Genomic DNA, 12,878 nt, shown 5'->3' on the forward strand with positions numbered 1-12,878 from the left:
TACAATTTACATTAAAAATTGACACCTGATGCATTAAAGGTGGCAACATTATTTAGTTTACCTATAGACAGGTAAATTTATGTAGTCATATTTAGGGTCAAACAGGGCAAGAAACAGCCCTAGAGGGGATATTAGACACACACAGTTCATGAATGGTTAAAAAAACAAAAATCTTGAATACTCTGCTAATTTCTGAAGCATGACTTGTTGCTTGAAAAATAAATTTAATTGTTCATTTTTTAACTTACTTTGCCTTGTGAAATTAATATTCCTCGAAGGGTATCAAAGCCCACTGATGGTCCTTGTCCTGTTTCACCCAGACGACCCTCAAGATCAAACATTGGGATACAGGGGCAAAAAAGCTCTGAAATATGATGCAGCAGCAAAAGTCTGTTTCTCAGTGCAATTACAGGGATCTCTTGAAGGTGATTGTACTCCATAGGAACCTATGGTGAAATTATATTTCAACTCAATTATTACATTAAGAAAGCAAGGAAAACATACTTAGATGTATGAAGCTTTAAAAACAATTACAATATTCCTCTTACCAAATTACAGAACAAGGAAAGGAAAACTTTTTGGGACAAAATTAAAAATACTTTGTAAAGGGGGCTATAATTTCATGACATTCACCAACACTTATTTTAGAATAACTATGTTTTGACTTAAAAGTATTGACCATTTTAAAAATTCTTACCTGAGTAGGAAGTTTGCCAGCATTGGCGGGCTTGCTGGTGGACCATGCAAGAGTATGAGCTGAGCCACATGCCACCCTGTTAATCTTTTTCCCTTGTAATGCTGCCACTAGGCGAGGCCGCTGTATAGCATTAGTGGTTCCATCTCCTAGCTGCCCCTCATCATTGTCTCCCCAAGTATAAACTTCCCCTATACAAAAAAAATTATATGGGTTCTCATGTTATTTTGCACATTGTCAACAAATATATAGATTTTCATTAGCTTTGGGGTGAAAAAAAACTAACTGTGCAAACAAATGAAATGGTTAGGCACATATTTAAACAGCACAAGGGTTTTTTGCATTGAAATTACATTTCTCTATCTACTTTATGTAAATTTATGCAACTACCTTGTATTAAATTTGATGTAGCTGATGCATTTAGACTCACTCAGCTTAATAAGCTGATTTCAGAATTTGTTTTTGGTCAATCTTATGATGATGACCAAGAGCTGTCAATATAAAATACTGGAATTTAAAAAGGAATACAGCATGAAGTGGCAGATATTTATTGCTTATGACACTTAAGTACATGCACAACAAGAACCATACGTCAATGAAAAGAGGCATGTCAAGGAATATAGAGAAATACTGACAGTCAACACTAGGTGAAGTGAAAATATTTTTTTTTTAGATTTCATATTCTCCACGATTTAGAAATATTTCTTCACTTGAAGCAACAGAATAAAACATTCCTAGAAATCCTTACTTTTTTGTTGACTTTAAAATCCTGTGTCCCACTTGAACCTTAATAGAAGTTTGTGTTTTGTTAAAATATAAACCAAACTATACTTTTATGTACAGTACTATATATATATATATATATATATATATATATATATATATATATATATATAAATAAAAGATAAGAATATTATTTAAAAATTCTCAGTAACGACCTGATGATAACATTACAAAGATGGATCAGTTAATCTGTGATCTTGTGATCAAACTATCATCCTGCTGTGTGCACGTTTAAATTATACAATTGGAAATCAGACTGTAATATTACTCTCGCAACACAAATAAGTCTAATCTCCTCAACAAATTTGCCCAGCCCTGCCGTACGGCATCTTGAGGAAATTAAAGGCTGATATTATGTCTAAATTCTGTATTATTTACATCGCATATGCTGTTGTGAAAAAAAAAATTAATGTGGAAATGTAATCATGAACAAGACAGATTCAACTGAAATGCTATAAAAATTTTAAGATATGCTATCTTAGCCACGTATAGCATGAGCAAAATGCAAGACTTATGGGAATTCTTATTAATAAGGAACTTGTTTAAAAAAAATCACAATTTCTATGCTGGGTACTGATGGCAGGGATAGAGTTCCAATACTGAAAAATTGCTCATCTAATTAGCCTTATAGAGTGTACAACTGGAAATGTAATGTCCGCTTTGTTATGTTACAAGTTACGGTTTTTGGTTTTCACCATCTAAGAATTAAGTGGGCTTAGAAAATGTAATGGTATAGCACTACTGAAATTTATTATGCTTTTCACTCCACCTGCTGGATTTGTTTAGAACTGGAATTTTTCTTTTTAGCTATAATAAATGCTGCAGTTTCCTTACAGTGTAGGGAGCAGCAGATATGATTTTCCCTAGCTGCACACTTTTGGCTTACACTATTCGATTATTTTGATGATCAAACAGCATACAGAATACGTTCAGAATGGCACCAGCACTCATACAAGTTTCCTTGGCAAAACAATTCAAGATGGGCTAATAAATTCCATAAGTGAGAAGGTAATGGAGCATATAGTGAGTGACTTTAAGCAGTCCATATGTTATTCCACTATTTTGGATTGCATAGTTCATGTTAGCCATGAGAAGCAAACACTGCTATTTATAAGAATTCTCACACTGGAAGAACATCCAGAATTAAAGGGCACTTCATGGGATTCCTCTAAGCAACAGAAACAACAGGAGAAAGTTTGTCTTCTCTTGCCCTGGAAAGACTTGAGGAACAAAATATTCATTTCATTGATTGCAATCATACAGTATGACAAAGTTGCCAAAATAAAGGTGTACAGGCCAGACCTCTGCCAAAAATTCCCAGAGCTTTCCTTGAGATATGCATTGCCCCACCCTCAATTTAGTGGTAACAGATACATCCAGAAACTCAGGAGATGTCATTGTCTTCTTTGGACATCTGCAAAACCTTTACAGCTTCTTTTCAGCTGCACCTTAAAAGTGGACAATCTTGATGAAACATGTAATGATCACAATACAAATTTGGTCCCGCAGAAAAACTTTGTCTAGGGCCAGCCCTGCCTGTAGTTATAGAAGAGGGAAGAAACTGGCTAGTGTGCCCTGCAAATAAAACTTTTTTTTTTTTTTTGAAAAAAGAAAAGAAAAAAAGAAAAAAAAGAACACAAGGCATGAATGATGTGAAGGCCTGTGAGTGTTGAAAAAAAAGAAAAACTTGTAAAGAAAACTGCAGAGTTTAAGGAAATGTCCCTGTAAGTGACATGAAAAATACAGTTGTATAGTTTGCAAAATATGGACAAAGTTCTCATTTTGTGTTTTTCTTTTCTCAAGAACAGTTAAAAGTGATTTCTATGATGAAATATTTAAATAGTGAATTGTCCTTAAGTTAAAAAAAAAAATAAATTAGGTTTTATTTATTTATTTTGGCCTATATTGCCCAGTCCTATTTTCATATTGACATTTCAAACTAGCACCGTGTTGATTTGTTTCTTCCTCTTTCCCGACAGTCATTTATGTTTGACTGTTTCACAGGTTGATCTTGTTGTGAATATTAAATATATTTTCATACCATAAAAATGACAGCTTTCTGGGATGCATCAATGGCGTTCATTATAGACTACATCTCAGATTATTGCAATTAAGTAGGAGAGTTCTATATAACTTGCGAGTAGGGATGTCATAATACTAGAATTTTACTATCTGATACTAATACCAGTGAAATTTCATGAAACTTGATATCTTTCAATCTCACAGCAAAAAGAGAAATACCATTCAACTGCTGTGAAATATGGCTGGCCAGTCATCCCAACCAATACCCCCAGGCCGCCAGTTGGAGCTCTCCCTGCAGGATGGAGGTGCCCTGAATACCAGCAGGGAATTGTGGACAGTGGAGTTTTCCTTTACAGTACTGCTGGATACCCTGGGGGCCAACAGAGGACGCTGCAGGGAGGCCCAGAGACTCATACGTGCCCTATAACCCGGAAGTACGTCTTAGTCACAGCGACAGGAGGAATGACGTACTTCCGGGATGAAGAAGAGAACTTCTGATCTGACCTGGAAGTGATAGGAAGTCACATGGACTGAGGGTACGGAAACACTTCCAGGTCAGGGAATATAAAAGACGTGGAAGGGTGGCAATTCGTCTGGGAGTGTAGGATTGTTTATTGAGAATTGTATTGATTATTGAATGAGCATTGTGGAGTGGAGGGTGCTTGTGCACTGTACTATTGTCCAAATAAATAATAATTGGACTTTTACCTGGTGTCTGACGTATTGTCTGAGGGTTCAAGGGGACGACAGCGCCCCCTATCTGTCACACTGCTTTTCATTAAAAGTGGTTCCATTACTAAAATGAACAATATTGTGTCTTTTTCTGTATTAGAATAGAAAATATATAAACACTAATACATTTACTTATTTGGCTGACACGTTTATCCAAGGTGATGTACAACATTTGATATACAACTGGTTCCATTTCTTTCAATTTTCCAATTAGAGTACAGACCTGATCATGGTCACACAGTGTCAGTAGCAGGATTTAAAGTAACAACCTCAGGGTTTCAAGTCCAAAGCCATAACCACTATGCCACACTGGCTGCCAAAAATTACGCCATACTGTCACAGTAGTATAAGGAACATTAAAACACTGGTATACCCATCAAGATGTTACCCAACTATCATTTAAGTAAACTAGTATTAACATTCAGAAAGCGAATCACTCTGTAAAGATTATAGGATTTGTTATTGTAAGATTTATATTTATATCATCACCTGGTTAAAAACAAACAAGAGTAAAGGAGTAGTGTCAAATTGATTCAATTTTCAAATGTCACAAAATCTTGGAACTTTAAATTTAGAAATCTGTCCTGTATTATTATCAATTTTACATTTTTTGGACGTTTTACATGTCCAAATTTTAATTTCCTATGTGAAATCAATCTTGTCAGGGATACATTAATCAATTATTTCAGTTCTGTAAAACACTCTTTGTTGTGTTGTTTTCAAAGTATCTTATAGGACCAATCAGACTTTTTTTTGCTTAGTCTGAGTACTAGTCCAGAAGTAAGATATTAACTGGACCTACAGTTTAACTGGTAGTGTGCATTACACTCACCAACGTACCTTTCAAATATATGATAAAAATATATGTGCCTTCACTATGTTTGTCACAATCTGGGGATTATATGAATGGACATTAGTTTGGCTTCAAAAATCAAACAACACAAATTTCGTATTTGCAATTCCATACTTAGCAATGAAGTATGTAGATTTTCTCATCCTGGTAACAAATAATCACAGTGCTTTGTGCTTCAAAGTACTACTAAATAAATTTTATTCTGGTACTGACAATTACAGCTGCGCATTTAATCGGCAGGGTAGGCATGACAAATAGCCACTTAATTAAGAAACTGCAGTTGCAAGGAAAACATTGCATGCACCACGAACTGTTATGCATATAGGACTGTGCGACTGGCTACATAATTTACCTAGACTTTCAAAAAGCATTTGATACAGTCCCATACCAAAGATTAATTCTAAAACTAGAAGCTGTAGGCATCACACCTACAAAAGTAGATCTCTGGCTGCTTAACCGGAGGGAGATGAAGAGTACAAACTGCAAAAAATGAAATCTAAGCAAGTGAAAAGTATTTTTATCATGACATTAAATCTTGTTTTTCTTATTGTAAGAATTATTGACTTATCAAAATATTTGTATTTACGATTATTTTGCTTACTGTAAGAAATCTTGTCAAGTAAATTTTGCTTACCCCATTTGCAGATTTTTCTGCTAAATAAAAGCAAAACAACTCCCATTTAAAGTGTTTTTGTCTAGTTTTTGCATATGCATTTTTTGCTATGCAGATAAAGAGGAGAATGCTTCACATGGACTGTGGTCAGCAGTGGTGTCCCTTAGGGGTCTGTTCTTGGAGTATTACTTTTTCTGATTTATATTTATGACATTGATTCTGGTATACTTAGTAAACTTGTGAAATTTGCAGATGACATGAAAACTGGAGTGATGGCAGACACTAAAGAGGCAGTAAAAAAAACAAAAAGACCTATACACTTGGAAAATGCAGTTTAACGTATAAATGTGCAAAGTGCAAAACGTGGCTAAAAGCACAATAATTATGAATAAAAGATAAGAGACACTTTCATACAAGAAGCAACCTCTGCAAAGGCTTTAGGGATATATATTTTGAAACAACATTTTCAGTAGCTAAGCAATGTACAGAAGCAATTAAAAAGGCAAATAAAATATTACGGTTATATCATAAAAACTGTTGAATACAAGTCAAGGGACATTATGCTCAAATAATGCACTAGTAAGACCGCATCGGGAATATCGTGTGCATTTCTGGTCACCACGGTACAAGAAAGACACAAGAGCGCTTGAAGCTGTGCAGATGACAACAACCAAGTGCACCCGAGGACTTTAGGACATTTCCTACTCTGACAGATTCAGAGAATTAAACCTGTTTAGTCTCAGACGGAGAAGACTGGGGAACTAATTCAGGTATTCCAAATCCTCAGAAGCACTGGTAAAGTAAATCCAGTAGAATTTTTTCAGCTTTAATTTCAGGGGAGAATCACCTACTTGAGGACACCAGCAGAAATTAAAGGGAAGTGCATTTAAGATTAAAACCAGGTAGGACTTCATTAGACAAAAAGCTGTGGGAATTTGGAACAAAATTACAGTGACATGTAGTTGAAGCAGAAATTTTATAACCTTTAAGATATATGTGGATGAGATATTTGGGCAACTTAGCTATTAGGTTAAGAAAGCAGGCATGATGGACTGAATGGTCTCCTCTCTTTTGTCAAATGTCTCATGTTCTTATGTAAAAGTAATTTAGTACTTTAAACACAGTGTATGTTGCAAAATTATATATCAATGAAAATGATTTCCAAAATGCACATATTCTTACCATCTTCAGTGCAACAGACACAATGAAGTGATCCAGTAGCAATAGCAATTACTTTTTTTCCTTGGAGACCTTGAACCTGTCGCGGTCTTCTGACATGGTCATCTGAACCATGACCTAATCGATGATAGTCTCCTTTTCCCCTGAAATGTACACAGTAAACAAATTACAAGGATGACTGGAAGTATTTAAAGGTTATATAATTTTACATATTATATAGATTATGATGGTAACAACCAAAGTAATCCACTCATACTAAGACATCAAAACAAATTAAGTCCATAAATTATGTGTAACAAAGTGGAATGACATAGGGAAGTAGTATTGAACACATGAAGAAAAGGAGGTGCAAAAAGGCATGGAAAGCCAAGAAACTAGCTGAATGAATTCTACATCTACATCAACTCAGTATTCCCTGCAATCCAATTCATGATGAAAATAGAAATACATGGACGCAACAATTTCCTTGACATTTCTATTGAAAGAGGTAACCACACCAATTTAGATAAAGTGTTTATTGCAAGGGTTGTTATACTGAAAAAATACTACAGTTTACCAGCAACCCTTCATCATATAAACGGAGTTGTGTTATGACTCTGTTCAAAAGGATTAACACCCATTGTTACACAATGGACACAAAAAAGAATGAAAGACGTTATCTTTTTCGTCTATTCACATCAAACAGCTATCCCAAGACATTTATGAAACAATGCCTAAATAGGAGAAGCCACAGACCTCAGTAAAATAGTCGACTACAACTCGGTCCCCCACTGCATGTATCACATCTTCCCTTAACATTGTGGCATGTCAGAAAGTAGAGCACCCATCCTGTTCAGATCTGGGATCAAGACAGTGCCAAAACCGGCAAACAGTTTACGGACTGTCCTTTTCAATGCTAAAAGCAAAAAGGTTACAGCGTTCCATGCAAATGTATGCCCAGCAGTATATGTTGGGCAAACATCTAAAAGACTCGCAACATGTATACTGGAACATCGCAATGCTGTCAGAAGACCCACAGTCACTGATTTACAAAAATAAGACTGCCAGATAGCTGGCTGAATCGTGGCTCGCTAATGAAAATGCCTTTAACAGGTACTTGGACTTGAACCTAGTATATGCAGGCTTAAAAAAAAAAAAGAACATCTAAAAAATAAAAAAAGACTTTATGACCAACACCTTCTAAACCCCACCTTACTAATCTGACCCCGACCCCATTACAACCTCTCACTCCATCCCCACCCTTCACCAGCTATACTGTATATTGCCTTTAATTCCTGCATACATAATCATTTTCCTCTGATGATGACACCTGGCAGGTTGTCGAAATCGTAGGAATAAAAAACTAATTTAAGATACAAGCCTCATTTTCACCCTTTATGGATCTCCAGCTATAAATATGCAAACCATATATATAAATTACTGATGCTATGCACCCTCAGTTTCCAGTTCTATTTAATGAAAACAATAGTATATTTATGAGGTTGTATCATCATTGTAAAACTACTGTCATGGTGGCCAACTATACCCAATAATTAATTAGCAAAATTTGTTCACCCTCTTAGTCTGTATGCACAAAGGATTTATTAGCATCAAAATACAAAAACCTTTCAAAAAAGAAAAAACATATGTTTATATGCAGATCACTTAGGGAAACATTTACAGCATTTCTGAAAGCTCATACAGATCTCCTAGTTATACAATAATGTTGTACTAATGATAATAAAATTCTAGTGTATACTTATTTTAAATTAAACTTGATCTCAAGATGTTTCTGCAGGTGCTTTTATTTTACTGAATGAATATCCAGCTTATAAAATGTGCTCCTTGAAAGTGGAGTGCTAGAACCAATTTTTTAAGTGGCACCTAATGCATCTACTGTTAACGATGCAATATGTTGAAAGAAAATCCATCTATTCATCCATTATCCAATCCGCTATATCCTAACTACAGGGGAAAGAAAATGCAGTTTATAAAAATGTCAAAAATGCATTTTTTTATATTTATATTTGCTTAATTAAGTCACATACCATGTATATACAGCTCCTGACTTTGTAAGTGCCACTGAAAACTGTGATCCACATTCCACTTTTATGACACCCAGGTTAGTTAGAGAGTCGATCTGACATAGAAAATATTAAGAAAATAAAAAAAAATGTCAGAAAATACATCATAATGGTATATTATCAAGCAATTCTCATTTTCTTTTGTGATTAGTGCAAAAAATGCAAAAAAAAAAAACAAAAAAAAAAACTAATTTTATTTGTTTCAAAAGTATGAAAGATAACATTGTTGCTGAAGACACACAATTTCTTAAATGTTTTTTGATTTCATTAATTTTAAAATGAAATTATCTGCTTCAGAAAGACCTACTCTATCACTTCTAGATGTTTTTAGAAGCAGTATGTATTTATAAGAAACCAAAGATCAGAAGCATCAAGAAAGAATGAAAGTGACTCAATGTTCCTACCTTCATTGGGACCTTACAGCCATCACTGCCACCTCGTCCTAGCTTGCCATAATCTCCATCCCCCCAAGACCAGACAGTGTCATCATCAGTTAGGCAAAGTGTCTGTGCATCTCCACTGCCACAAGCCACATCAATAACACGATAGCCCTGGAGTGCTTCAACCTATACATAACACAATACTACTTTAAGTAATATTATTAGAAAGATGTGAAGAAAAGCGTTTCGCTCAAAACAAGAACCAACTTTAGATATCCAGCTTACTTAAAATTTTCTGTTGCCAGGAATGTTACTTGACATTACAAATGTTCTGAGTGTCAGCAATGTCAGTATTGTGAACTCATTTACTTTATAAAGAAGGTGAAAGAGTAAAATAGATAACTATGGAGATGGCATGTTGCTTCTGTAGGGATTAACTTGTGATAATTTTCCTTTAAACTCAGTCTTATTTCCATGGCAGGCCTTGTACATCATTCGTTTTTAGCTTTATTCTATTACAGGATAAAACATCATTTTTATAGAGTGTCACAGTAGTAAGTTAGTAGTGTTAACTGACAAATAAGTCTAACTCTGTGTGGGTGCAATAGCTTTCCAACCACAGCTACTGAAAGATAGTATAGTGCAGATGAACTAGCAATTCTAAATTTGTCCCTTTATGAGTGCTGGGGTGTGTGTGAGTGGGCCTGGTGATGTTCTGACACTCAGTCCAGGGTTGTTTGCTGTCTTACACCAAATGCTGCGGGGACAGAAAATCCTGCTGAAAATATTCTCTTTTGAATCCCTTGCCTTAGGCTCCACTCAGCACTAATTATCATCAATTTACCACCAATTAACACTAGAATTACCAGAGCCTACGAAAAAACTCGTAAATCCGTCCCAACGTCTTTTGTTAATCTAAATGTGCTGATAAAAGAAAAGCTGCAAGTAGCTGGCTATTCCATCCCCCCCAGCGACTTAGAACGTGCACAAACTTCTCCCAGCTCATGCCTTGATTGATTTTCTGGGAGTGAAGTGGAGTTTTAGAGTGGAAATAATAGATCATTTGGAACACACGCATTTCATGTCTGTTCCGTTTCTACAGTAATCTGTGTAAACACATTGTTAAAACAGAAACGTTTTTTATATTCTACTAGTAGATGACAAAATGTAGGCATAAACTATATAATGTATGAAGCCTGAAGTCCAAATATCAAAAGAAATATTTTCACAGAAGATACAAATCTAACACAACAATTGCGCTTTTATTCAAAAATATAACTGCAGAAACAAAAAGCCGCTTTAACATACGACATTGACATTTGTTTATTATGACTGCCTCTGTGGTGCAATAGACTCAGCTGCCGACTGGGAATCAAAAGGTCGCGAGTTCGATCCTGCACCTCTCCGTTTTGAGAAGTAAACTGCTCTTAGTCTTACTATTTTAGAATAAAAACATACATTTGATTTCAGTCTGTAACAGCCGGTGTAATTTATGATACTTGTAAAGGTTAGCTTAGTTTTTTTTTTTTTTTAGTCAGTTTTATTATCTCGGCCGCATTCACGAGCCCAAACCATCCCCACCCCCGCATCTGATACTGCTGTTTTCACATAGACGCGCTGTAACAGAGGTAAACTCAACTCCCTTCTACATTGGAGCAAGAATGCACATACCATTGTTTGCATACTAAAGTGTCAACAGGCACTTTTCGTGGCATTACACACATTTTTGCGCATGCCCTCTGCACACTACTTGTGACTTTAGGAAGTAAGTAAATAAATAAAGGTAAATCGTGTCATAAAATGATTTCTTCAAAACATCACATATATTTGTCTCTTTCTTTTTTTAAAATGTGCGTTGACCACCGCCAGCATGTTGTAGCATACAGCATCTGGCTACCTGCATGTTCTTGCGTGCACTGAATAAGAGACAAATATACAGTCTGACTGAGAGAATCAAACTGAAAAAAAGCAAACATTTAGAAATGCCATACTTTTACAGCTGATCGGACGCTGTTTGTTTTCAAATAATATTGCATTTGTGCGATGATGTTTTCACATATATTGTCTCTTTCTTTCAGGTGTGTAATAGAAACCACAGCATAGAGAGAAATGCAATATTATTTGAAAACAAACAGCGTTATTTATTTGGCACGGACATGCTCAAAAAATACATGTGTAATGCCACAGAAAGTGCATGTAGACATGTCCACGCCAAATAAATAACATTCGACGTTTTGAAGAAATCATTTTATGACACGATTTACCTTTATTTATTTACTTACTTCCTAAAGCCTAAAGTCGCAAGTAGTGTGCAGAGGGCATGCTCAAAACTGTGTGTAATGCCACGAAAAGTGCCTGCTGACACTTTAGTATGCAAGCAATGGTATGTGCATTCTTGCTCCGATGTAGAAGGGAGCTGAGTTTACCTGTGTTACAGCGCGTCTATGTGAAAACAGCAGTATCAGATGCAGGGGTGGGGATGGTTTGGGCTTGTGAACGCGGCCGAGATAATAAAACTGACTAAAAAAAAAAAAGCTAACCTTTACAAGTATCATAAATTACACCGGCTGTTTCAGACTGAAATCAAATGTATGTTTTTATTCTAAAATAGTAAGATTAAGAGCAGTTTACTTCTCAAAACAAAGAGGTGCAGGATCAAACTCACGACCTTTTGATTCGCAGTCGGCAGCTGAGTCTATTGCGCCACAGAGGCAGTCATAATAAACAAATGTCAATGTCGCATGTTAAGGCGGCTTTTTGTTTCTGCAGTTATATTTTTGAATAAAAGCGCAATTGTTGTGTTAGATTTATACCTTCTGTGAAAATATTTCTTTTGATATTTGGACTTCAGGCTTCATACATTATATAGTTTATGCCTACATTTTGTCATCTACTAGTAGAATATAAAAAACATTTCTGTTTTAACAATGTGTTTACACAGATTACTGTAGAAACGGAACAGACATGAAATGCGTGTGTTCCAAACAACGATCTATTATTTCCACTCTAAAACTCCACTTCACTCCCAGAAAATCAATCAAGGCATGAGCTGGTTTGTGCACGTTCTAAGTCGGTGGGGGATGGAATAGCCGGCTGCTTTGCAGCCTGATTTTAATCAGCACATTTAGATGACAAAAGACGCTGGTGGAGAGCTGTGAACGATTTTCAGAAGCAATTTAAGGTGGGATGGATTTACGAGTTTTTTCGTAAGCTCTGGTAATTCTAGTGTTAAGTTAAAGAATCTCTTATTTACTGCCCCTTCACATTATATAATCCTTTCTTTCAGGATCTCTTAACATATACACTAACTAAAGTCATTAGGTATAAAGATCTTGATAATGTTTTTTGTGTCTTTTGAACTATTTTGATTCAACATTAATTATATTAGTTTGCATTTATTTAACTAAAAAAAAAAATCACAAAAAATAGACGTGTGTGTGTAACTAAAATTATACAATAAATCAAATCTGATTTCAGCTAACTTTACTTACTGATTGTTCCTATTAGTGAATTTGCAATATTTTAACTAATTAAAGCTAATTTGATATAACAGTGAAGT

At 35.3% G+C, this 12,878-nt stretch overlaps 1 protein-coding gene across 5 annotated transcripts in view; it reads right to left on the reverse strand.

The window, feature by feature from the left end:
* Nucleotides 1-12,878, reverse strand: part of herc2 (HECT and RLD domain containing E3 ubiquitin protein ligase 2) — a 390,659-nt gene that overhangs the window by 22,356 nt on the left and 355,425 nt on the right. For all 5 annotated transcript variants that reach the window (XM_039744703.1, XM_039744704.1, XM_039744707.1 and 2 more), the window contains 5 exons: nt 9,344-9,505; nt 8,904-8,995; nt 6,880-7,019; nt 698-885; nt 249-446 (listed from right to left, as the gene is read on the reverse strand). In XM_039744703.1, coding sequence (XP_039600637.1) covers nt 249-446; nt 698-885; nt 6,880-7,019; nt 8,904-8,995; nt 9,344-9,505 — 780 coding nt within the window. The remainder of the gene's footprint in view (nt 1-248; nt 447-697; nt 886-6,879; nt 7,020-8,903; nt 8,996-9,343; nt 9,506-12,878) is intronic.

The sequence above is a fragment of the Polypterus senegalus genome, chromosome 2, assembly GCF_016835505.1.
Source record: "Polypterus senegalus isolate Bchr_013 chromosome 2, ASM1683550v1, whole genome shotgun sequence".
NCBI classification, from domain to species: domain Eukaryota; kingdom Metazoa; phylum Chordata; class Cladistia; order Polypteriformes; family Polypteridae; genus Polypterus; species Polypterus senegalus.